This window comes from Cricetulus griseus, chromosome 6 (assembly GCF_003668045.3).
Source record: "Cricetulus griseus strain 17A/GY chromosome 6, alternate assembly CriGri-PICRH-1.0, whole genome shotgun sequence".
Taxonomy (NCBI): Eukaryota; Metazoa; Chordata; class Mammalia; order Rodentia; family Cricetidae; genus Cricetulus; species Cricetulus griseus.
In genome coordinates, this window is record NC_048599.1 from 145,443,129 (window position 1) to 145,469,832 (window position 26,704).

Genomic DNA, 26,704 nt, shown 5'->3' on the forward strand with positions numbered 1-26,704 from the left:
CTTTGGAGCCTATCCTGGCACTCGTTCTAGAGACTAGGCTGGCCTCGAACTCACAGAGATCTGCCTGCCTCTGATTCCCGAGTGCTGGGATTAAAGGCATGCACCATCAATGCCCGGCCCCCTTACACAACTTTTATTATGTTATATTGTCATGTTATTTTATTATAAGATATTACCGTGTATAACTTATGAAGGAAACTCATCATAGGGACATATATAAGAATTTGCAACACGTGTATAAATATTGGCACATGGTCCACACACGAACCTCAATCCCGGGCATGAGATGAGGGTTTCACTATGTATCTTTGGCGGATGAGTGGGAATGACTACACGGTGAGTGCTCACATGCTGTTGTGGGTGGGGAGCATCGTCTTCATCAGAGCACCAGTGTCCACTTCAGGTGACCCAAAAGGTTGGGCCTGTTTACTTCGGATGTCCACGCAGAGCAGGAGGGTTGTGGGAAGGACCAGGGGACCCTTCCCTCATCTCGACTGCTCCCACCTATGCCTCCCAGTTATGTGTGTAACACATCCTCACTGCACATGGCCTTGTGTTTGCAGGGGTGTTAGAGCAAGTGAGTGTGGAGGGTTAACTGAAGGGGGCATCTCATCTCTGCAGCCATGGGGAAGTTACCACCTGTACTGGAGTAAGACTTCTGGTGGGAGCAGCACCCATGGTCTGTGACCAAGACCAAGAATCTCACTGACTCCCTAGGTAAGCCTTTGGCAGAATTACGTTTTGGTCTGTCTTTGGGTGTTCTGCAAAGAGGGGCAGGTGTGTATCTACATATTTATAGAGAAAGAGTCCCTGTAATGCACGCCTCCCCGCCATACAGGTAAAGCCTTGGTTGCCCCAGCTCTCTGTGTGTGTATACAAATGTCTACATTGTTTGGAAGTAAGCTGCACATGCCATCCTTAAACACTTCAGTGTGCTTTTCTGTGGGTTAGGGTATTCCCTTAACCACAAACCATTTGAAGAAAATTAACAGCAATTGGAGAGGGAGGAACCAGGGGTTGTTGGGACATCAGTACAGTATCACAGTTTGAAACCTAGGCTTTACAGAGTACTATTCCATGGAAGCCTCCCTTTGGTTTTGGTCCCCTGCTGGGCAGCAGGGGGAAGAGAGACACATGCTTGGATTATAGAGTCCAAGCGGGAGAGGATCAGGAGAGCTGAGGGAGCTTGGCACACAGCAGACTCTCAGCTGTGCCCCTCAACTGTGAATAGAAAGGGAAACTCTCCCCCACAGGATTGGCCTCGGATTGCTGTTTTAACTCTGCTTTTTCAGAGGAGAGGGGCTGGCAGGAGAGTGGAGCCTTGCAGGGCCTGGACTGGGTTTGATTTCCTGTGAGATTTCGGCTGACTAGGGTCCCGGCTCTCCTGGGACCGTGGATGCTGAGTTTAGACAAGACGGAGCAGTGGCCCCTTCTTTGACCCCTGAAGTGGGAACCTGAAGACAACATGGAGTTCAGGCATCCAAGAGCACCCCCCTCAATCCTCAGTGTGGGAATGGGCTGGGTCCTGGGATCTCCCAGCTATGATAGCCAAGAGCCTGCAGAGTTCCCCACAGCTCCTTCTGACTTGGGCAGTGTGGCAGGGCTATTCACCTGGCCCTCTGTGTGCACCCTGACGAGGTGTCAGCATATGGAGACCCACTGTGGTGTGTCTCCATGTGCCCACAACTACTCTCATGTGTAAGAAAAATGGAGCAGAGAATGTATTGTAGTGTTATACACATGACCACATGGGGTTTGTGTCCGAGTGGAGTCTCGTATAGCAACATGGACCTATATTCCTGTGTGATATTACCAATAGAACCTGAGTCAACTGAACAGATTTTATCCTTTAAAAGGGAGGATTAAACAGTTGGATGCAGCGGTGCTCACCTGCAGTGCTAGCACTTGGGAGCAGGAGCTGAAGCTTACCCTTTGATACACAGTCAGTTTGAAGTTAGCCTGGGCTATATGAGACCATGATTTTTGGGAAAAAAAAGGAAATTCTGACAGATGTTGTGGCACAGGTGGGCCTTGGAAACTTTATGCCAAGTGAAAGAAGCCAGTCATGAGGAGAGACAGCAAGGAACATCGAGGACTATCAGGCCTGCGAGAGGAAGAAAGGGAGTGCTCAGGGGTTTTGTTTTCCTAAGATGAGTTCTGGAGTTGGATGCTGGCAAGAGCTGCAAAGCCCTAGGTGTGTGCCAAGTGTTACTGAATTGTAGTTAAAGACTTAGGAGGGGAATTCTGTCACAGGTATTGGATGAAGCACAATTAAAACAAAACTAAACAGGAGGGATTTGGTGTTGTGGCTTCCCGGTTCACTGATGATGGTGCCATCTCCTGCCCCTGTCTCTTAGGTGACATGATGGCTCACCATTGTTCTCCAGGAAGGCCAGAATACTGGCAGTCACAGAGACACTGCTCTGTAACGAAAGACAAGGTTTGAGAAGCGTGTGGGTACCTAGTCCTGAGACCCATCCCTTCTGCTTTTGGAAGCTTGTCCTTCCAGCCAGCAACATCGGAGGCATTTTGTCAAAGGCAGGAACCTTGATGAAAAACTGTTTTATGAAACCTGAATTCTGGCATGTTTGCACGTTCCAGTTTGTCAGAACGCAGGGCCATAAATGTTAAGCATGTTGCTTCTTATTGTGCACAGCGGATTTCTTTATGATGACAGTCTTATTTAAAAGTTCATCACAGACTGACTGCAGTGCTGTGGTGTGTGTGTGTGTGTGTGTTGAGGGTTCTAGAAGAATTCTAGAAGGGGAGCTATGTTTTAAAGAACCATGAGGGAAAACAGCTTTTATTTAAAAATTAAAAAGACTGAAGCCCAGCCCTTCTTTTGTTAGGGGTCTGTGTGGTGCCCTCCTGGGACTCCTGGACATGGAGCTTTGGCTGGTGGTTAATGATGGCAACCAGAGTCTGAGGGAGCTCACTGGCTGATGCCTTGGTGACATCTACTCCTTCTTTGGGTGGCTGCTGTCCACTGGCATCTTTCCCTTTGTAATTATCCAACGGGGGCTGGGCTTAGTCCGGCTTTCAGTGTGCTGAGGTTTGTGGGACCCGGGAGGGACACAGAGCTACCCTGCAGCTGGCCCTGACTCCCTCTACAGCTGCTGTTCTCCTGGGCTGGGTGCTTGGATGGGATGGCGGGGATGCTCCACCCACATCCACAGGCCTGCCTTCCAGTCCTCCCCCCCCCCCCGTCTGTCTGATCAGTAATTGTCCAGGAAACACTGTGCCTGGCTTATTGGGTCGCTGATGTGGGTCCACCCAGGAGATGATTCTGACCCTGATTTCAGGGCTGTGGTGGGTGGAGGATGGGAGAAGAGTCTGCTCTGAGCAGAGCTAAGTGGTCCTGGCCACACTGAGGTACCTTTGTAAAACCCAGGAGGTCTGTCCTCCTTAGGTGGAGTGAGTGCCTTTAAGCTCTGTCTGTACTCTTTGCTGAAGCTCCATCTGGGAGGGATGGGTCTCAGGGCCAGGTACCCACACGCTTCTCAAACCTTGCCTTTGGTTCCAGAGCAGTGTCTCTATGACTGCCATTGAGGTTAGTGAAACCCTGCTTCAAATGTGTCTTGGCTTCCTTTGGGTTTTGTGATAGGATGGTGGCTATGCAGGCCTTTGCAAGAAGGGGGATGCAGGGGCAGGCATGCAGAGCAGTTTTGTGCCCTCCCTTCCCGGGCTGAGCTTGGTGGGACTGGGGAAAGCATCTTTTATCACAGTACTCCCATCTTTGGCTGACGCCTCCTCCACTTTCTGCTTTCTCCATTGGACTCATAATGTGTTCCTTCCCCCAACATGTTCATGCATCACATTTCTACTTTCATGAATAGATTTTTGGGCAAGAGGAGTCAAGGAGGCTGTACCTGAGTTTTTTGGGTCTAGAATCACATCTAGTCAACCATGCAGGACTCCTGTGCCCCTAAAGAAATGCTTTCAAGAAAGACAAGGTGGGGGAGCAGGAGACATCAGAGAGAAAGCCTGGTGTCCCAGCCCCTGCCTGGCTCCTGCCACTTCTGTCCTGAACCTCTCCCAGCCACTGCCACCACCACAGACTGAGCTCCACAGCTGAGCCTCTGTGAAGGATAAAGGAGTGTGTTCTTCACTTTTTAAGTTGCACAAAAGCTGTATGCATAATTAATGTGCAATAAACGTGAGCGGCTGGAAATTAATGAAATGAAAAAATGAATATACTTAACTGTGAAAATGTAATTTTGCCTTCCTTCTTTCTGCCTTTCCTCCGCCTCCCTCCCCTTCCTCTGCCCTTTCACAACTGATTATATCCCTCACAGAGACCATACTGTGAAAGCCTCCATGCTGACCTCCTGCCAGGAGCCTCGGCCAACATTAGTTTTAAGCTACAGCCCTAGTCAGTGACTTGCAGTCCAGGGTCCAAGGGCACCCAAGAGCCAATGCTGGGGTGGGGTTAGCATGCCCCTCACTGGAGTTCTTCCTTGAGAGACCTCAATGCCTGATTGTTCAAAGCTTTGGTGCATACAATTTTGGAAAAGTCGAATGATAAATCTATCGTGGTATTTAAAATTCCTAAAATAAATCTGTTGCTTAAAAGGCCTGAGGACTAACTATATTTACAAATGTTCAAACACAATGTGTCATAAACAATGAATCTACTGAGGACTAAATGTATTTACAAATGTTCAAACACAATGTGTCATAAGCAACAAATCTACCATGCATTTACTTTTCTAATTTTTTAAAAAAGGTTAAGACTTTCTAGGTGGTGAGGTTGACATCCCAGTGGGCAGAGAAGGAACATAGTGACATGTTCTCATGACCGTGTGAACCCTCTTAATAACATATTTGACTTCAAGAAACAGCCACCCACATAAGAGGAAATGTGAAAAGATTTTTTAAAAGAGAGAGACTAAGACTCTACCAATAGTTATTTAAAAGTCTGCTTTATTGCACACATGTAACAATAAGTGAAAATATCAAATACTTGGAGAGAAATCCTGGCCGATCCAGTCTCCCTTTCATGCCTGCTTCTGGGCCATTCTGGCCCCGGTTGTATCTGCAGACAATTAGCAAACCAGTAGCAGGACGGAGAGAAGAAACCCACAGCTGCTCGGCTGCTTGGGCAAGACCAGTGCTTTCTAAGAGTTCTGGTTTTTTGTTGCTGTTGTTTTTTTGCTTGCTTTCCCCATGTTCAGCTAGCTGGTCTTTCTCAAGTCCTTGCAATCAAGGATGGATTTGGATTACCCCATGGCTAGATCCACTTACAATGAGAAAAGACATAGTCTATATAGTCTCCTTGCACTTGTCCAGTAGCTGCCTGAGGGCTGGGGACTAGGTCCGTGGCTACCGACACCACTGGCTGGCCAGCCATGCCAGTTCCACCACAGCCCAGCTGGCAAATTCGGCTCCCTCTGTGAACTGGCGGCCTGTAGGAAGCCGAGGACAGGCAGTGGCAGACAGGTTCACAACCTTCACAGATCTGCGTGGTTCCTGCCCGTACTCTACACGAGTGCGTGGCTGGACTCCACACTCACACTAAACAGTTCCTGAAACCAGGACCAGAGTCTGCTAGTATTGTCGGGGTCATGCAACACCATCCTCAGGTCCCCTTAACTGCAAACAGGGCTCATGGCTGTTCCCAGAGAGATCTCTGTTCCATTTGTATTGATGTCTTGTTTTCTGGGTGACAAGTATGGCCAGCTGGGTACTAGTGAGCACTGGCAGGAAGGCATTTGTTTGCACAGTAATCTGGGGGACCCTGAGCTGGAGCTATGGTAACAGTTTTGAGGTTGAGACAGAAAAGCTATCGCTAGGATGCAAGATTACAATCCATGGCCCAAGGACATAGCCTTGATCTACCTAAGAGTTAGTGGCGTTTCTAGAAGTTTGTGCTGCGGGTGATAGAGAAAACACTCACATCAGTACTGCTGAGGGGGCATCAAGGAACAGAGCTGCCTTCATGTCCATCACTGAAGATGGACCAAAGAAGAGAGTATAGGGGAGTTAATGGTGAATTGCTATTTTTGCTAGCAGTGGCTGAATGTTGGTCACATATGAGCCTGTTTCTTCCTTTCCTCTCCCCCCCTTCGCCCCCCATTCACCTGCCTCTGCTTCCCAGTGCTGGGATTAAAGGTGTGCACCACCACTGCCTGGCATGAACCTATTTCTAACATCTAATGAATGGAATGGCTTACAGTCTTAGGAGAGAGATGGAGATGCCACCCCGAGATATATTATTAAAGGAAAAGGCAAGATACAGAGCTGTGTACCAGCTATGTGCCACGTGTGCTCCAAAAGACAGGCCTATTTGCTGATCTCCACCTTCTAGACGGGGAGAGGCATGAGAAATCGTCCAAGGCTTACCTGGAGGACTGGAAGAGAAGGCTGAGGGCAGGGTGACAGTGGAACTGACTCTTTGTTTCATAGCCTTTGAGTCATTTGAATGCCACACCATGTGTACATGTGCTAGCAAATAGGTCAACACTTGAAACAAAGATGCAGATGTCCCCAAGCTCTCCTTTCTAGGTACTAAGGGCTGAGCAGGTTCTGTGGGCAGACAGTTCTGGGCTTCAGGTCTTCATCTCACAGCCTCAGTTTTCCTCATTCATCAAGTGGAGTGACACCGTAACAATGGTATTCACATCTTTGATACACAAGAGCTCAGGGAAGTCACTAAATGCGGCTGTTTTGTAAATGACACGTAAATCTATCTGCACATGTTAATCCATATATTGACTAGTGTGTCACTTTGGTCTTCCTGGAAGAGACCTGAAAAATAGCTTCGTGTGTTCCAAGGCCAAAGCTGAGGTGGCTGAGGGTGATGCTGTCCATCTGGGGGACCGTTTCACTGTGTGGTCCATTCTGGGTCTGCAGAGTGGGGCTGACAAGTTTTTTTTCTGAACTGGTAAATGGTCTTCCATGTCTCTATATACACAGGCAGGTGACCTAACAGAATTAAGCTTATTGGTTTAATTCCTTTGGGCCTCCTTGGTAAGGGGAGAGCAGCTGGGTGAGTGTTTTAATTAAGCCCTGACACCCAGAAGTCAAAGTCTCATGTGGTTCCATCGGGCAACAGCTCCGTTTGGGGTTTTAATCAAGTGTGCCTTTAGAGTTCAAAGTTCTTCCTGGACAGAGACATGTCATCAGGCATCCAAGAGTTCCACTGGAGAAAGAGAGAGAGAAAAAAACACAACTTGACTGTATTTTCTCTAGAGAATGACACCATGATTCGATTAGCCTTTTTCCTTGACATTTTGCCCACTTTATTAACTTCTGCTCTGCTTTTAGGCAAGCAACTACTGTTTTACTTCCCTGAAGAAGCCCATAATATTATAATTCAAGTGTCAGGACAGATTAGGTTAAACGAACTGTGTAATTCCCGAAGGAAAACAAACTTCAAAACGGACGCGGTTAGCCTTGTAACATACCATGGATTGCATTAGCGTCCAGCCGGCGAGCCCGTCACCTAATGTGCTAAAGTTGGCTCTGATGTCCCCTTCGCTCTGCAAGGTGAGAAATTACTTAGCTAACAAAATATTCCGTTCCCCCCACCCCTCTTTGCATTCTTTCTTTATGAGATCCTGAATTGTGACATTCGCACAGAGAAAAAAAAAAAAAAAAGCTCTGCGCTTATTTGTGAAAAATGTATATTAAAACCAAAACCCATCACATGGAGAGAAATCCCAGATGGTTTTATTCACAAGAAGTAGAATTAATGGCCTCTCTTCTCTTTATAAATATTAGAAGCAGATGAGTTCATTAGGATTGTGCCGTAATAAAGAAAACCTGCTTATTCTGACAAGACAGCCACTTATCTAATCTATCTACCAAGTAACAAAGCTACTTCCGGCCTGTAAAACACAGCCGAAGTCATCGGTGTTACCTGGGCTGTTTTGAAATTAATGAAAACCACGCCAATTCCACATTCTGCAAAAGAAAGTCTTGGGGTGGTGGTGGAGGGGAGATGGAATTCAAGGGATTTTTTTTTTTTTTTTTGAAAATGTGAGTGATTTTGAAAAGCGAGGGTTTTGAAATGTTTACTTTGTGGTGGTTTGAAATTTTTACATCTTTCAACAAAGAGGCCAGAGAAGTGAAAACACGTGAAAAAGGCTGTCTAAAAAGCACGATTCAGCAGAAGTTGGGTGAAGCCGCTGAGGGCCCTTTATCTGGGGCAATCTGTGCATGTCATGGGGCGGGGAGGCCCAGAGCTCAGCCCCACTGGCCCACCCCAGCCTGAGGCCTCGGCTCCGGCTTCAAAGCACAGTTAGTGGAGCGTCTTGGGAGGGAACCGGACACCTCACTCTAGGGACTTTTATCCCCAAGCACTGTCGCCTGATGTGGTCATCTTGTTAGTCATGGGAAACCCGGAGAATTTCTGTTTGTGCCTCTTTCCACACTTATTAAGCAAGAAGCAGGAGGCTGACATGAGAAACCAAAAGATGTTTGTTGTCCCCTGGGTTGCTGCACTTGGGACCACAGCCTATTCGTCATTGCAAAGCCCTTATGGAGAAATAGAAATAGTCAACCCTGCCCAGAGTAGGAGAAAGTGAACGAACGCTCAGGGGCTCCTTGTCTGACATATCTTGGCTGGGCTCCCATGGAAGGGCATGAGCTCATATAGTCTGAGAAGGGAATGCCTTTGGGGGAGCCAAGCCACAGCTTAGGATGAATGGCATGCCACCAGGTTCTGTTGGCCCATTATGAAGCTCAGACCTCTCCCCCATTTTCCCCGGCCAGGGACCAACAAGAAACTGTCACACAGAGCTCAGGCACCTGCATGGACCTGTCTCTGCTATGGAAGAGGGCCAAGATGGAACTCCTCTCCTCTCCTCTCCTCTCCTCTCCTCTCCTCTCCTCTCCTCTCTCTCCCTCCCCTCCTCTCCTCTCTTTCTTCTCCCCCTCCCCTCCTCCCCTTATCCCTCTTCTTCCCCCCCCCACCCCATCTGTCTGTCTTGTCTATCTGTCTGCTGTGCTGGAGTTGGAATCCAGCGTTTCATGCCTGCTAAGCAAGTGTTCCTCCACTGAGTTGTGTCTCACCCCCATAGCCCAGAAATCCTTTAGACCACCAAATCCCAGTACCTCCACACTGGTCCACAGCCTGCATCTCTCCCAGTACCTCCACACTGGTCCACAGCCTGCATCTCTCTCGACACCTTGTCCTGCGTTCTCTCCCTCCAAGTACAGAGCTGTGATGCTCTCACAGGCCCAGGTGGAATTCCAAGTCTCGAGATCATCAGGGTGCCCCCTCACGTCCTAGTTGCACATGCATCAAACTTCTGGGCAGAATTTTTTGGGAAGCAACAAGTTTGAGCCAAGACCCCATGATTGAAATTCTCCAATAAATCCCTCCCAGCCAAGCCCTAAGGGTCTGCAGCCAGCTTCAGCAAGCAGGGGTGGTGGGGAACGCTTTTTCTTTCTTTTTTTGCAAACTTCAAACAGGACCTGGGGTTGCAGAGGCAGGGTGGGGGGGGGTGGGGTGTGCTGAGGGAGGAGGCCACCGACCAAGGGCTCAGAGTTAATTAAAGAGACTGTGCCTACACCTATAAACTCAGCCCTCTATACATTAAAACCTGCTGCTTGCTTTCTTGCAGGGTCACCTCTCATGGTGAGCCTGGAAGTGGGAGGAGACTCAAGACACACTGAGAAGGTTTTGCAGCCTCTGGAAGGCTCTAGACATGGCACTTTGCCCTTCCACTAGGAGCTCAGACTGAGTTCAATGCTTTATCAAACATTGAGGATCTACAATCTTCCAAAACAGGCCTGGGCACATCCCTCGGGATGCATGGGCCACAACTTCCCCATTTGTCGGACAAGGAAAGTGAGGTTCAGAGAGGCAAAGTGACCAACTCAAGAGCATGTGCGGTACTGGAAAAGTCAGGACTAGAGCACCTATCTTTATGTCAATGGCTGGGGCAGGAACCAGCAAGGGACATGCTGCTCTCACCCCAGCCCTGCCCCCTGCACTGCCCATGACATTCAATCAGGTGCTGGTGATGCCTGGCCCAGCAGTCCAGGCAGGGCCTCCTTAACCTCCCAACAACAAATGGTTCTCGTTTGAAAGGGAGGTTATAAAAACACTTGCCCAGAGACACTGTCAGGGAACCAAGGATTAATCTCACTTCAGTCAAAAGACCATTCCAAATATTTTCCTGGGGGTGGGAGGGAGTGGGGGTGGGGAGCAGCCCGTCAGGCTCCTGGGGTGCCCCTCAGGCTGGGCTCCAGGAGGCATGCTGTGTGGTGCAGATCACTGGGGCTGAGGTTACTTGTGTGTACCTGGTGAGGCTGGGCCCAATCAAGACCATTGCTTTGAGCAGCTTGCTCTGCAGGAGGCCTCCATGCTGGCTTGCATGCTCACACCATGTCCAAGGGCTTGGCTGTGTTTCAGCGCCCGTTTAGGTTGCCGAAGGGAAGGATTAGACGTCTGGGACATTTTCATTTTCTGGATGGTGTCAAAGGCTGAGTGTTTTTTCCTGGCTTCTGGAGCAGAGAGAGCCCTGAAGACCAGTCAGGTTAGGGCACTGCTCCATGTCCTTTTCCTAGACACATGGGTCACACATCAAGTCAAAAAGAAGCACTGGCTTTTCAGCCCCAGACTCAGGGAATCTAGGTCCTTCCAAGACTTTGGAGTTCTAGGCATAGACTCTTCAGGTGCAGGCCATTGGCCTGTGTCTGAGGTTTTTCAACAGCCCTGTTTATGGAGCGCAGAGAGGTCCTATGCTATGTTATAGGTTTATCCATATCCTGGAAAAACAAAAAACAAACAAAAAACCCTGGAAGGGCTTTTGTTGTGCCCACTTTCCAACAGGGCAAACTGAGGCTCAGGGATGTGCAGGTGGCTTGCCTAAGCCCTGGAAACCAAGAAACAGTGACACATTTCCTTAACCTTTTAAACATCTTTTCAAAGTAGGGACTGTTAACTTGCTGTGTTGCAGTTGCAGAAGTTATTCAAGCCCCGCCCTGCTGGCAATGGTGGGACTCCCAAGCAGTGAGGATGGGGACTCCATTGTGGGCTGGCATCGTTCCAAACACACGTCCACAGCATGCGGACAGTAGATTTGTCTTCCATCTGTTAAAGGAGTCCGTGTAGCTCTGCTCTCCCTGTGAGAGGGTCTGAGGGCCCTAGATTCATGGTAGCACTTGTGAGGTCATGGGGTCCAGTGAGGGCTGGCACCAAGCCATATGTGCTTAGCCCAGCAGTCCAGTGTGGCCTGACTAGGCTCAAGCCAGCTGTTCAGGGCCAGGCTAGGGCCATGGCACAGTGGGCCCTCATCCAAGCTACCCCACACCCTGCAGGCAAGGTGCTAGAACAGCCCCCACTTTTTAGAAAAGGATCAGAGACCTACTCCACAGCCACTCACAGGACCTGGTTGGGCCTGTATGACTGTGAAATGCCTCTTCTATGGGGACCTAAAAGAGGGACTCCAGGCTCTAGGGACTCCACCCTAGAGCCCTCTTGAGGCAGTGGAGTCCTGTGCTGGGGACCTGCAGCTTTGGGTAAGTCCATTGGATTTCAGTTTAGCTTGAAAGCAGATTTCAGACAGGATCTGGAACTGTCTGTCAAGACAGGGTGGTGAACAGGAGTGGAGCGCCTGTGTGCACAGATGTGTGTGTGTGGGTCACAGACCTTATTTCCTCAGACCCCCTTCCTGCCTACAGTGGGAGGCAGTGGGAGGGGTCTTTTTTTTTTAAGATTTATTTATTATGTATACAGTGTTCTGTCTTCATGTATGCCTGAAGGCCAGAAGAGGGCACCAGATCTCATTACAGATGGTTGTGAGACACCATGTGGTTGCTGGGAATTGAACTCAGGACCTCTGGAAGAGCAGTCAGTGCTCTTAACCTCTGAGCCATCTCTGCAGCCCAGTGGAGAGGGTCTTTAGGAACCCAGTGGTTGGTGTCTTTTTCTGGACACCCCCATTTCAGCACTGTGCTCACTGTCCAAGCAGATGATGGGACCTGGCCTCACAGAATGTCCTAGAGTGGCTGATGGCTTTTAACTCAGAACTCCCAGGTCTGGATCACACAAAGGGGGGGGGGGTAGGCCTGAACTGCCATCCTGTCCTCAGGACATTTCCCTTTAGATTACCCCATCTGGGCTACACGTGGGCACTGGAGTTGGGGTATATGGGATACTGTTCTTGGTTTGATGGAGCCTTCTGGGCATCACTTAGGCCTTGGTTTCCTCATTTGCTGAGTCTAGGAATCCCTAGCATCAAGGTTATGATGACAGCACCCTTTGGAACACTGGCTTTCCTCACCATCTCCAAACAGCATCTTATCACCAATGACATGTGTTCACCCAGGGACTGCTGCCATCTTGGGCCAGACCCCAAGCTCAGGGCACAACTCCATCCTCCAGGAAGCATCCCCACCTATCTCCCACCTGTATTAGAAAAAAAAAATTTTTTTTCAGGATAACATCCATTTTAAAACTATTTGAGAGAATTTTCAAAAATTGGTGTGTATAAGTGTGTGTGTGTGAGTGTGTGTGTGTGTGTGTGTGTGTGCAAGAGAGAGAGAAAGAGAGTGTGCAGGAATGCATGTGCATGGGTGTGTGCGCATGTGTGTATGTGTGTTCTCATGGAAGCCAGGAGAGGGCATCAGATCCTCAAGAGCTGGAGTTACAGGTGGTTGTGAGCTTCCTGCACGGGTGCTAGTCCTCCGCAAGGGCAGTAAATGCTCTCACCCACCGTGTCGTCTCTTGCATCTCCCTTGGTCTCTAACATTAACAAGGTCTTGCTGTGTAGCCCTGCTGTGGCCTGGAATGTGATGTGTACAGTAGACTGGCCTCAGACTTTTGGTGACCCTCCTGCTCTGCCTCTGGAGCATGGGAACCACAGATGTGGCATTCTGTGCCTGGCAGGCAAAGATTTTTGCATAAGGCATAGAAGACTAACCACAAGGAAAGGGATCAGTGGCCAAGATTTATTATTCCTGTATGTTCACAGGAAGAACCACCAAGGAGGACAGTAAGCTTCGGAATGGGATCGGCATCTGCATACAAACTTGGCAAACAAGTCAGGTGTGATGGCTACACTTTGAGCCTCAGATATTTGGGTGGCTGAGGCAAGAGGATCCCTTGAGCTGAGACATTTTAGGCCAACATGGGCAACACAAGTGGGACCCTGTGCCATAAAGAAGCAGAGTAAAGATAAGAGAGACAAGTTCCCCTCCCCCCTACAAATGGGAGAAGGAGGGCTGGAGAGATGGCTCAGAGGTTAAGAGCACTGGCCGCTCTTCCAGAGGTCATGAGTTCAATTCCCAGCAACCACATGGTGGCTCAAAACCAGCTATGAAATCTGGCGCCCTCTTCTGGCCTTTAGGGATACATGCAGACTGAACACTGTATACATAATAAATAAATAAATCTTAAAAACAAAACAAAACAAAATGACAACAAATGGGAGAAAGACTTTCAGGCCTGCACAGATGTTACCAGTGACCCTTAAACATATGAACATGAACTCAGCCCCATTTGTCAACAGAGAAACACACAACAGAGAAACACACATTTCAAGCATAGTGAGATGGGACTTCACACTGGCTAAAAGCCTGGAAGACCTAGGATTTAGCTAAGGAAATGGCTCTACGGGAAGCCCATGTCCTCAACTCCGTTATCACAGAGCCTCCGCTTCAGGGCCACACTGCTTTCCAACCCTGAAGAACATTTTAGGACAGTTTCAACTGCAGAAAAGCACCAATTCCAGACCTGACATGCAGTGTTTACTTCTTATTAATATCCCGCAGGGATATGGAGCCACAGCTTGCATTTTTAAGATTGGTTTTCATTGTTTTAAGTTATGTGTATATCTGTGCACATGTACAGTGCTTGTGGATGCCAAAGGCATCCGATACCCTGAAGCTGTAATTACAGATGGTTGTGAGCTGCCTGGTGTAGGTGCTGGGAACTGAACCTGGGTGCTCTGGAAGAGCAGCAAGTGCTCTTAACTGCTGAGGCATCTCTCTAGTCCCTGATCCAGTGTTTTCATTAGTATCTATGTCTGGAAGAAAAAATCCCTCTTGGAAACATGTTTAGGGCTGGGGATAGTGCTCAGAAAAGGTGTACTTGCCTAGCATTCAACAGGTCTGAGTGGAACATATATTCACGTGCCAAAGATGCTTAATGCTGGGTCAGTGAGATGGCTCAGTGAAGATACTTGCTGTCAAGCCTACGACTTGAGTGTGACTCCCCAGGGCTCTCATGAAGGGCAGAACCAACTGCTGGAAGTCGTCCTCTGACCTCTGCATGTGCATCATTGCACTAATGTGTTTCCACACATACACAAATAAATATAAAAACATTTTTGGGCCGGGAGTTGGTGGCACACGCCTTTAATCCCAGCACTTGGGAGGCAGAGGCAGGTGGATCTCTGTGAGTTTGAGACCAGCCTGGTCTACAAAAGCTAGTTCCAGGACAGCCTCCAAAGCCACAGAGAAACCCTGTCTCGAAAAAAAAAAAAAAAAAAAAAAAACAAAAAAAAAAAAAAAAAGAAAAAGAAAAAAACATTTTTGGAAAAGCTTAATGTATACTTTTTTAAAAAAAAGATTTATTTATTTATTTATTTATCATGTATACAGCGCATGCCAGAAGGCACCAGATCACATTACAGATGGTTGTGAGCCACCATGTGGTTGTTGGGAATTGAACTCAGAACCTCTGGAAGAACAGTCAGTGCTCTTAACCCCTGAGTCATATCTCCAGCCCCTTAATGTAGACTTTTATTCTTCATTAAACACTTGAGCATTTTAGAATAACTGTCAAATGCTAGCAGGATTCTTGCATGCACTTTTCCTTTTAGAAATTTTATGATTTTTTAAAAGTTGTATAGTTTTCGGTTAACTTGAACTGAACATATTAGTTCAAAAAGGCTGCATTTTCACATTAATTCAATAAACAAATAGTTATCAAGGCCTTATTTTATGCCAAACATGGCCCTGGTCATTGGGGTCTAAGCCAAGAGTCATAATTCTTGCTTTTATGAAGCATACGATGGTTTTGGAATGTTAAGGTAACGTAGGATCTTTTCAGGGCTGGAGAGATGGCTCTGTAGTTAAGAACACTGACTGCTCTTCCAAAGGATCTGGATTCAATTCCCAGCACCCAAATGACAGCTCACAACCATCTATAACTTTAGTTCCAGGGGATACAATGCCTTCTTCTGGCCTCCATGGGTGCCGGGCATGCAAATAGTGCACAGACATACATAGAGGCAAAACACCCATCTAGAAATATAATAATAATAATAATAATAAAAATAGGACATTGCTGCTAATTTAGGTATCCTTTGCCTTTACGTGTTCAGAAGTCTTCACAGACAACTTGTGCCTTGTTAATTCCTTGATGTATTTATGTTCATTTGAAAGACTTTCTATTTTATTTCTTGGTGGGCTGACATCTATGCAGAGAAGAGCACTGTGAAGGCAGGGTTGGGTGGACTAAATGGCTGCAGGACCTGGTGGAACAGAAACTGTCTACAGCACAGCTGGTTCCTGATAATCGTTTTGGTATCTGACACCTTGCCCATCTCTCTCATTGTTGGTTCCTTTTTGTTTTCTACGCAGATGATTACATAATGGCCAACAATGATGGCTTTGCCTCTTCCCTTCCCACTGTATTCTTTCCCTTTTCTTGTCTTACCGCACTGGCTGACATCTACAGTGCATGGTGAGAAAGTGGTGCTAGCGGGCGTGAATCTTGTCTTGTCCTTAAACTTATCCTGAGGTTGGTACTCACAGAGGCTCCTAAATCAAGGTTCCTTAAATGCATTTGCAGTGGCTAAGAGGACTGTGGCTTTATTTCCCTTAGCTCACCAAGTAGATTGCCTAGGCTCTCTTCCCAGTACTGAACATTCTTGAATTTAAATCATTTATTTTATGTATATGAGTGTTTTGTCTGCATGCATGTACATGCATGTTTGTGCTGGTACCTGTAGAGGCCAGAAGAGAGCATGGGATCCCCTGGAACTGCAGTTACAGGTGGTTGTGAGCCACCATGTGGATACTGGGAACTGTAGGTTTTCTGCAGGAGCAACAGTGCTCTTAACTGCTGAGCCATCTCTCCAACTTCCATTGAAAATGGCATTAAAAATTTTTTATTTTATGTATATGATTATATTGCTTGCATGTATTATGTGTGTACCTCATATGTACCTGGTGTCCTTGGGGATCAGAGGAAGACATTAGATCCCATAGAAATAGACTTATAGGTGCTTGTGAATGACAGTGTGGGTGCTGAGAACAAACCCGGGTCTTCTGCAAAAGTAACAGATGCCCTTAACTACTGATGCATCTCTTCAGCCCTTTTATGTTCTTAGGATGGTCTCTACTCGTTGTAATTATTTTTGAATATGCAGGTGAATTCAGTTTTATATAATATTTCATGGAAATTTTTGTACTTGGACTCCAAAGCCAAATGGGCCTCTGACTTATGTGTGTTGTCCTTGTTTAGTTTAAGATGAACTGAGCTACCTTCTTCCTTCTCCTGTGTTCTTGAGTCAGATGTGTCAGAAAAGGCATGTTGTTTCACGTGCTGCTCAGTTCTCCATCAGTTACCATGACAACCACTTGAGCTAATCAACTCATAAAGAGAAAAGGTTTTTGGCTCATGTTTTCAGAGGTTTGCTGCTTTGAGTTTGTGCTGGCAGATCCTAACAGGCGCACACACAGCAGAGCAGAGCCTCTTACCTCATGAATGGGAGCAAGAGAGAGAAAGGGGAGGGGCTAAGCTGTCACTGTCTACTCAGACCAGTAACCTGAAGACCTCCTATTGTGCCTCATCTCCCAACAGACCTGCCTCCTCCCAAGAGTATGACCCCAGTGAGCAAGACTGTAGCACATGGGCCTTTGGGTGACATTTGGGATCTACACTGCAGCAGGAGAACACTCAGCCTTTATGGTACCTTGGTCTATATTTTGAGGGTGTGGAAAGAGATCTTTAACACTTGTTTATTTTTCTTATATTTTATTTAATGTGTGTGTGTGTGTGTGTGTGTGTGTGTGAGAGAGAGAGAGAGAGAGAGAAAGAGAGAGAGAGAGAGAGAGAGAGAGAGAGAGAGAGAGAGAGAGAATATGCACAGGGCAGGTACCTTCAGTGGCCAAAAGCATGTGTCAGATCCCTGGAGATGGAGTAACAGGTAGTTGTGAGCTGACATGGGTATTGGGCGCTAAACTCAGGTTTTCTGCAAGAGATTATGTGCTCTTAACCTCTAAGTCATCTCTCCAGCCCCATGTTTACTTTTCTTTTATTATTTTAATTATTACTGTGGTGCTAGGGTTTATTATTAGTTATTAGTAATATTACTGTGGTACTGGAGATTGGACCCATGGCCTCACCCGTACTAGGCAAGTGCTCTTATTGACTTATATCGTCAGCTCCAATGTTTTAAAAAGTTTTTATTTGTGTGTGTGTGTGTGTGTGTGTGTGTGTGTGTGTGTGTGTCTGCATGGAGGTGTGTGTGTGCCTGTAGAGGTGCCCATAGAGGCCAGAGGCATTGGACCTTCTGAAGCTGGAGTTACAGGTGGCTGTCACCTGCCCAATGTGGATGCCTCCTACTGTTCATTTTTAGAACTTTATGTAGCTCAGGCTGGTCCCAAATTCTTTATCCTCCTACCTTGGTCCTTTTGCTTGGATTCCTTGTTATGGGAAGGGATGCCTGTGGAGGAGGAAGTCAAGAAGTGGTAAGAGTAAGGGGGGGGGGGAGCCAAGCTGTGGCCTTCTGAGACTTGAAAGATCCAAACCACAACACTGGGAAGTGCTGGAAGCCTGGCTTTCGACATTCTGAGCAACAATTTGAGATCACCTGCGTGCAGGGGTGGGCACAGCAGGGGAGGGCCTTGGGGGGACCCCTGGGGCTTACTGCCCCCCACAGAGGCTATTGTTTGCTCTCCTGGGGTAGGTGTGGTGCTGGAGTTTTTGAGGAGCTCTCAAGAGTCCCAGCGGTGGCTAGGGCTGAATGTCTTATGCTCCCTCCTACAGACATCGAGAGTGGAAGATGGGCACACCTCAGGCCATTCAATTGTGTGTCCCCAGTCTGAGGTCCAGACCTCAGGACCTTCTAGGTCTCTGTCTCAGCCCTACCATTCCCAAGGGCTGCTGGCTGGCCACAGCTCCGGAGCCTTCGGTGTGGGAGAGGGGAGGTGGGAGCACTAGGTCCAGTCTGGGAAGGGTGCTGGCTGACAGCTTTCCTCCACAGCTCTGTTTCCCACAACTTTGCAAGGCCAAGAGTTTCCACCCAGAGCCAGGTAGGAAACAACAGAACCAGAAAACCTAGTCCCTAGCAGGCTTTCTGTTGCCTTTCTCCCCAGAACCTGCTGCCAGGGAGTGTCTACAGCCAAGGCGAGTCACCACTACCACTACCAGAGCCTGGCAAGCCTGTGCTGGGGCAAACCTGCTGAGACCCATCTCTGTTTTTTTTAGGACACATCAAGACTTGTGCAGAGAGGCCATTGAGGGACCTCATGGCATTGCTGGAGTCCATCCTTCCCTGGCTTTTCACATCTAGTCACCACTCCCGTGGCAGGGGAGGATATGATAAACAGGGCATGGTGCCCTCCTCTTGGGACACACCGCTGGATGAGAGTATCTGGTGGCTACAGTTCAGTGACATTTGGGTTCTCATGGGAGGCTCAGGCTCAGAGAACCTTTGCTGTTGGGGACCAGATAAAGGAACCTGCAGAGCCAGAACCAGAACTCAGACCAGGTTCCCCTCAAAGATGTGGGGGAGGGACTTTGCTATGTAGGAAAAAGACTCAGGAGATAAGAGTCTGGGTTTGGGAAGTAGAGAACACAGGTGTGGAGGTACCCCTAAGTTTTAGGAAGCCCAGGAGAGGAGTGGTGAGTCAAAGGTCACCAGTCTAGCTCCTTCCCACTGAGATCAGTGTGCGCTGATCTGCAGGCTGCCAGTCAGGCTGTGAGGAGGACACTAGAGATGGAGAAGTCACAGCCAGGAAGTGGGGAGGCAGAGCACTGATAATGAAACTCACTAGGCATCTCAAATGTGTGGGACTCTGGGTCATCTCTGCAGGTGGCATCCTGCAGCTGGTGAGTAGTTAGGACAGGCCCAAAGCAGAGGAGCTGCATCCCAACTCTGATACCCAGACAAGCCCTAAGGCCCAGGAGATAAAAGAGCTGTCTGCATTCTTCTGGTGCCTTGTGTTCACAGCAACTGGGATTTCTCTCAGGACTTTCTGGGGGTCAAGGATGCCAGTGGTCCTGAAATCCTCAAGTCACCAGCCAGTTCTTTCTAGAAATCTGAAAAGCTAAAGTAGTGACCACCTGGTCCCTGGAGCTCTGGAAAGTAGGAGCGACAGCTTACAGTTGGGCAGAGGGCCTCCCCTGGGGTACACTGACCTCTGGCGGCCTTAAAAATAACAGCAAACTGGGGGAAAGAGGTTAAAACAAACATTTATTTAACAAATTATATTAAGAATACAATCACACAGTGAAACCTCCCTTTGCCAAGCAGTCACCTTGAATAAATACACAGGAAGGCAGCTGTGCCTAAGGTCCTCGTCCCAGCGCCACACAGTGGCCCAACTGCTCAGGAGCCTTTGAAGGGGCACAAAGCCTGAACGAGTGCTGATGGCTGCAGCTGCTCAGAGGTTTACACCCAGAGCAGAGGAAGAAAGCTGGGCCACCCTGATGAGTCTCCTAGAGGGAGCTGGGTACAGGGAGAAGCCCAGCTTCTCCATCAGGCTCTGGGAGTCAGGATGCAAACCAATTTTGTGAGTTCAGCACTTCATGGCTCGATGCATACAAGGCCCTTTGCTATGAATGCAGCAGGAGAGGTGCTCACAGGCTGTGGACCCTGGGGTCATGGGAGCAGGACATGTCTCAGCCTGACCCATGTCCAGAACCCATTGCCGTGGTGTGGTGACTCCATAGCAAAAGAAAGCCCCATTACAGGATGGGCACAAAGAACAGATGGTTGGCCCAGGGGCTTTGGGGTTAGGTTCTGCCTCTGCCAAGCTTACAGATATGTCTCAGACTCTTCATGTGACAGGGACAAAGAGCACCCAATGCTGGGCTTGTTTGGGGGTGACAGGAAATGTGCTTAAGACTGCCAAGTTTAGTGCCCAGTGAAGGAAGGGGGGCGTGCTCATATCTCAGTCCCCTTGTGTGTATGTCCTTCTGACAGAGGGGTTTCAGTTTCTTCCTGCACTGATCCCCAGGAAGAACACTCATGGCTCTAATCTGTCCTTTTCCCAAGGCAAGTGGGGCTGACATGGATTCTTAGACTTGGCCATATGATAAATTTGCAAGTGTGCCTGGAGCCCACCTCCCCCTCCCCCTGCGTATCACCTGTGTGCCATTTCCCAGGCCCTTAGAAAGAACCAACTTTTCAGTGTGGGGGACGGTAGGGTAGGGTGCTGTGCTCTGGTTAGCTTTTTCAAGAGGGATGTGTGTGCTTGGCAGGGACAGCAGCAGTCATGGGACATGCTGGTGGGGAAGGGAGGAGACCCAAGGGAGAGGCTGCAGCTCCTCACGTCTCCCACCAATTCTGTGTGCTCATCTCACAGTGGCTAGGGTGTGGTGCCGAAAAGTGTTCCACACCATGCACAAGAGGCCACTCAGTTCTGCTGTGAGCTGCAGCCCCACCTCCCAGGTCTGGGTCTGTGCCAGGCGTATACAAGGTGGACATGGGTGTGGCCACACCGCCAGTACCACCGTCAGAAGACAAGAAACCAGGGGTTGGGTGCAAACCTAAAACCTACCACAGACACCAGCTAGAAGCTGTTGATGTTACAACATTCACAGTCAAGGTTATTCTTAAACTACATCTGCAATGTCCCGGGATTGCTCTAGCTCAGAGCATGTATTTGCCTTCTTCCCTGTGGCTGAGTCCTGTGGGAGTGTATGAGAGGGCTGCTGAGCCCTCGTCCTTCTCCAGGGACCTCTTCACTTGGCCTTTTTGATCACTGACAAAGGGTCCACTGTTTTCATCTTTGAACTTCAGGGCCTGTAAGAGCGGCAGGGAAGCCACATTCTCCATCAAGGGAAGGGGGGGGGGGCACCTGGCATCACCTGGTAAGGATGATTTCACAACTGGGGATTGGAAAGAGGTGGTAAGACAATGTGCACAAGCTTAAGTGGCCCGGAGAGCCCGGAGCTTTGTCCCCCAACCTTCCCAGTTAACTCAGACTATGAGTGGTTGCCCCCTCTCAGTTCACACAAGCCACTTGGTGTTACAAGTGGAGCTGTCTTGGGGACAGTTCATCAGCTCTGTTGAGCACCAGCTTGACACTAGGTTTTGACCCCACAGGCCTCTGGGGCACCGGCAGATGAGCTAACCACTTTTCATGGCCTGTGCTGCCTGGAGGTTGTAGGGCCCAGAGGCAAGGGGTTAGTGGGTACCCCACAGGGTGTGCTCAAATCTGAGAGAAGGAGGTGAGGTGACCATTCCTGACACATAGAAGTAAAGTACCATCAAGCAGAGAAGGCTGACTGAGGAGGGAGGGTAGACCACAAAAGGCCCAAGGAGCTGGAGCTGAGGGGCTGATGGAGGTTGGTGAGGTATTTTTGGCCTTGCCTGACTCATGCCATCTTGTTGGCTGGTTCTTACTCCTGATCCTTTTGTACCTTGTCCACTCAGCTGCCTGTGGCTGTCTCTGGAGCTGTAACTGGAGAGGTTTGTACAGCTGATATGTAGTTGCCTATGGCCACTGACTACCGTGCACACCTTCACATCCACAGACGCTCTGGGGACAATGTCAGACAAACCCTAGTAGCCAATTATGGCAAAGCAGCATGTCATGGTGTGGCTGAGAGCTAGGACAGCTGCAATCACTGTTTTCATGGCAGCACATGTGGAGTTTAACTTGGCACCTCAGATGGACACCTGTGAAATGTTCTAGCCCAAATTCAGAGGCCCCGGACAGAGGGACTTTTCAAAACAGCAGATCACTGGTAGGAGGTGCTTTCTAGACAGTTGGTGGGCCTGGCTGAGAGGAGTTGGTGCCCTTGTACAATGTTCCTGCAGGGCGGGGCACCACACCTCTCAAAGCATGCTCTGTGTCAGTTGCCACCAGGTCAGGGCACCAGGCAGAGGCATATGGAGCTGTTGCTGGCAGGTGTAAGCTCCATAGATGAGCCCTTTATGGGGAGTAGCGCTGTGGCCAGGCACGGCACCCTAGTAGCCAAGTCTCCTTCCAGGTAGGCATCCAGTCACCTTCACAGAAAATGGGGTTCCATCTGTGCTCTGGACATCCAGTGTGTACATTGGGGGAAGAGTCCCGTTTTCTCAGTGTCATTATGAAATGCATGGGCCACTTGAGCCTGTTGACCAGGTGTACTTGTTCCCAGGTAGCCTGGGTCAGAGATGATGAGTGCATCTTGCAGGGTCCTATGTGACGCAGTCAGCCCTGGAATCTTCCAGGAGGGACAGTGGCTTTGCGGGATTCTCGTAGTGGGCAATGGTCAGTTGAAGGGAGCCAGTGGGCATCACTGGGCTGCTGGAGCATGTGCCCAGGCCCTCATGGGTGACTCCAGGTAGGGAAGGATTTTTCTTTCTTTGTGGGGTAAGTGGTCATCACACAGGTGTGCTAGGAGCCTCTGGTCACTAACAGCACATACATTAGTCACAATTATGAACAACGTTCCCAGGGAGGCAGGGGAGTCTTGTCAGGCAAGCTGATGACCATATATGGCCACACAGCTGCCCCAAGTCTCTTGGTCAGTGGGGAGGGCAAGCAGAATGGGCAGGTGGGAGAGGGAGTAACTCTCACCCCAGCCACCCCATCAGTAGTCTGGGCATCAGGTAGGAGATGTCTTCTCCCCCAGGAGGCGGTGGGCTCCTCAGGACTGGGGGATCTGCTGGCACCGGGTGGGGCTGGGTGGGAGCCGTGCTGCTGCGCTCTGCTCTGTGCGGAAACTGTACTCGTACTGCAAGAGGAAGGAACAGAGAGGCACAATCAGGCAAGAGGACCCCAGAAAAGGCCCCAGATGAGCAGAGGTGATGCCAGCCCCTGCTGAACCCTGGGCAGAGTAGCTGCTGAGAACTGGAGCTGGGATAGTATGTCACTGTGGGTACATATGAGAGAGAGAGAGACAGAGAGAGAGAGAGAGAGAGAGAGAGAGAGGAGAGAGAGAGAGAGAGAGAGAGAGAGAGACAGAGACAGACAGGGAGGGAGGGGGAGAGGAGAAGGGGAGAGGAGAGGGAGAGGGAGAGGGAGAGGGAGGGAGGGGAAGAGGGAGAGGGAGAGAGATGCTCGGGAGGTGACAATGGGTAGCTTTCACAATCCCTGCCTGCCTCTGCAGGGTGAGACTTTGGCACCAGCAGTGCACACTTCTGGTGCCAATGGCAAGCTCACATGAGAACTTGTGCCAGGCTGAAAGGCAAGTATCTTCCTGTTCCTGCTTGTACCTCAAGGAGGGACCACTGCAAGGCTGTTGAGGACAGACCTGTGAGTGGACGCCATGTTTGACCAGAGGCCTCCCTCAGCATCCATGTCCTGGGACTCCTTGCCACTGGGCACACTGTGCACTGTCCAGGACAGCACCTTTGTAGCCTGAGGGCCTGGAAGGACTCTTATCACCCCATACCCTTTGCAAATGTTCCTCCCTGCACCCAGAACCTTCCCTGGTGGAGACCCTGCACAGTTATACAGATGGGCCAAGCAACTCCTGGTGGGGGTGGGCCAGTGTATGTGAACCTGCATTTTGCCATGCTGTCATCCTGAGCCAAGAACCAGTTCTATGGAGAATTATTAACTCTTGCACTGGAGACCCCAATTCTGTAGAGGCTGAAAATAAAAGATCCAAGTCTAGTGAAAAGTCTGAGAAGAAGCGAGTATCTTGGGTAGGGAGAAGAGTCCTACAGTTCACTTGAAGGCTGAGACATTCAGTGTGGGCATGATGAGGTACAGCAGAGGGTTCCTTATCCTGGCAGAGGTGGAGGGGGTTGTGGGATAGCCTGGGGTGCCCCAATAGGCAGCATTAGGTGAGAGGTGTTTAGGTTACTGGTTGCCAAACATATTCAATAGACCATAAGTGGTGAGGAGAGGGAGGCCCTGAAAAGGAGAAAGCAGCTATGAGAAGAGCCCTGTCTTTGAATTCGACCACTCTGCAGGACACACACCCAATACACAGCCTGCAGAGGAGAATATGGTCAAACCGTAACAGGAGAAGCTACAGACCCCAGACAGGCTGTGTGGCCCCATGCTCCTGTTACCAGGCACACTGGCCAAACAGGGCCCACTATACAGCCAAAGAGAGCTGCTGGTAGCAAGGAGCCCTTGCTGAGAAAGAGGAGCAGCTGGGAGCCGAGGTCAGTGTGTGACCATGAAGTCATGATAGCACCCATGCATCCCTGTGTGTCCTGCCTCACAGCATCTGTTACAAGGACGGGTAAACGGAGAGCAGGCTGGGTGCTGCAGGAACCCTCAGGCAGATCTCCCCACCCTGGATCTAAGGTGAGGTGTGGTCTGCTAAATCCCAGAGGTGGCACAGGCCCATCCTTGGTAGCAAGCCTCTTCGACTAAACATCTGGTGGCTATGAGGAGAGCCCATCAGAGCAGCCCACATTACCCCCCCTCTCCAATTTCCTACTCTCTAGTGACCCTTGAAGGCACACCATCCCATCTGGCTAACCCATACCATCAGGCTAGAGCTGGCTACCCACGAGGTTTCAGGCAATGGTCAGCACAACACTGCCACTTGGTGGCTGCTCAGGTGTATGCATGTAAGTGAACAGCAAAAGTCTGTTGGCTTTCCCGGCACCTACATGCCTTACTCTGCAGGGGGTTGGAGGTGGGTGGGAGGAGGAACATTTCGGGGAGCGGGGTCAGGATTGCAAAGGCATAAGTTCTATGAAATACTTCATGCCAGGGGCTTATAGGGTGGTGGCAGAGGGATCCAGGAACCTCCACATAGCCCAGGACTCAAGCAAGGACACTTAGTGGAGCACAGGCCTTTCCCAAACAAACCATGACTGACTGGGCAGGAATGCAGAGGGTTTTAACAGTACAGGCTTGAGGGTGGAGGGCCCAGGTGCCATTCCCAACAGTACAAAGAGCATCAGAACAGCAGAGGAAGTGCAGGATGGGGAGAGGACAGGGATTTAGTTTTGCTGGAAGAGAGTCCCCAGGAGTAGCTGGGGCCACAGTGACAAGAGCATACATTCAGAAGACAAGAAGACAGGCCTATACCCTTAGGGTAGGGACTGGCAGCCGTTGGAAGCAGGATGCACAGCCCTGGGACAGTGTGAAAGGCAACACCCCGGTGTGATCCACAGACCCTCACCTGGGAGCCCACCAGCCCCAGGCTAGGTGGGATGCAATTCTGACTGCTGGTGGTGGGTCTGGGATGGATCTGAAGTGTGTATTTTCAAGTGGCTTCTAGGTGACTGAGAGCCAGCCTCATCAATCCCATGACCAACACCATCTGGGAGTGATGTGGGGAGGGCAGGAGTGGGAGGGGCCAGGGCTGTGACTTGGTGGTTGAGTAGATGAGAGTGAGCTAGAGCTAGGAAGGAGGGGTCAGGGACAAGGAGGGTACCCCACTTTGGAAGCCAGGGCAGAGGTGCAATGCCCCTCAGGTGAGGGGAAGGAAAGCTCAGGTGATGCCAGCTGGGTCATGGCAGGAGACACAGCCTGAACTTCTGTGCTACTGCTTCCAGGGCAGGAGGAAGCCCAAAGGACAGTGGGGCTCCCTTCATTTGATACTGTCTGGTTGGCTCAGCTCCAGACAATCTATCTAGTCTGAGACAGGCTGGGGCTGGGTACCTGCATGCGGCTGGAGCTTTCTGGGCAGTGGGAGGGGAGCAATTGGCTGACCAGGCAGTGAGGGGTCAGTTTGTGGGAATCATGTGGTCCAGGCCGTCAGTGGTTGGGAGTAATTGAGGGTCTCTGGCAGGGCAGGGATCTGCCTTCCAGCTCACCATCTGAATTCCCATTTCTCTTGCATCCTGGCTTGGAGTGTGTGTGTGGGGGGGAGGAGGGATTGCAAGTTCACACTTGCCCTTTCCTGCCCTATAGCCCGGGCACATGGAGACCCTGGGGGCTGATACAACACACAGATCTGCTGGTCCCCTGCCCTCTCCCTGGAGTTGTTTTTTTTTTTTTTTTTTTTTTTTTTTTTTTTTTTTTTTTTTTTTTTTTTTTTTCCCTTTTTAGGTTATCTTGGCTGGAAAAAGTCGCCACCCCCACTCTTGTTTTCCCTAATTCCCCAAATGAAATTTCAACATATGTCCCCAGACATAATCCCCCTTAGGCTTCGGATAACCTTCCCACAGATGATGTCCTCCGCCTGGGATTCCTCGTCCCCAAAATGTTTGCCCAAGAGACTAGGGCCGCTTCTGGAAGCCCTTTCACTCCCTTGGGCAAATACAGAGTACCTTTGAAGGTGGATTTGAGCCCGGATCTGTTTACTCAAGACATTAGTCTCTGCATAAGGAAAACCTGCACTTGAGTACAAACAGCAAATCCTTTTTGAATTAAAAAAATTTTTCAATTAAAAAGCATTTGGTGTGCAGAGCCCAGTTCAGCTGAGCAATGCAGGGCAGTGTGCCCTCTGGTGGACACAGCCTGTCACCACAACTGTACCACTGGCCTGGCCTAGGAAAGAGATGTCACTGTCAGGGGCTCTGTAGGGAACTTTCCCAGGGGCCCCAAGGACCTCTCAGGCAGACATGGGTCACAGTTCCCACAAGACCTTGCTCACCACAAGACTTGTGTTCTGTCAGTAGGATGAAGCACCATCAGAGAGGCTAGGCCACTGCAGCCTCCAGGA

The 26,704-nt window shown here is 49.6% G+C and overlaps 1 protein-coding gene across 1 annotated transcript in view; it reads right to left on the reverse strand.

Moving 5' to 3' along the window:
• Positions 1–19,361: 19,361 nt before the first annotated feature.
• The window catches only part of LOC113836527 (multivesicular body subunit 12B), a 161,364-nt gene continuing 154,021 nt past the window's right edge, over positions 19,362–26,704 (reverse strand). The window contains exon 10 of the mRNA XM_027423736.2: positions 19,362–22,858. Coding sequence (XP_027279537.1) covers positions 22,772–22,858 — 87 coding nt within the window. The 3' untranslated portion in view covers positions 19,362–22,771. The remainder of the gene's footprint in view (positions 22,859–26,704) is intronic.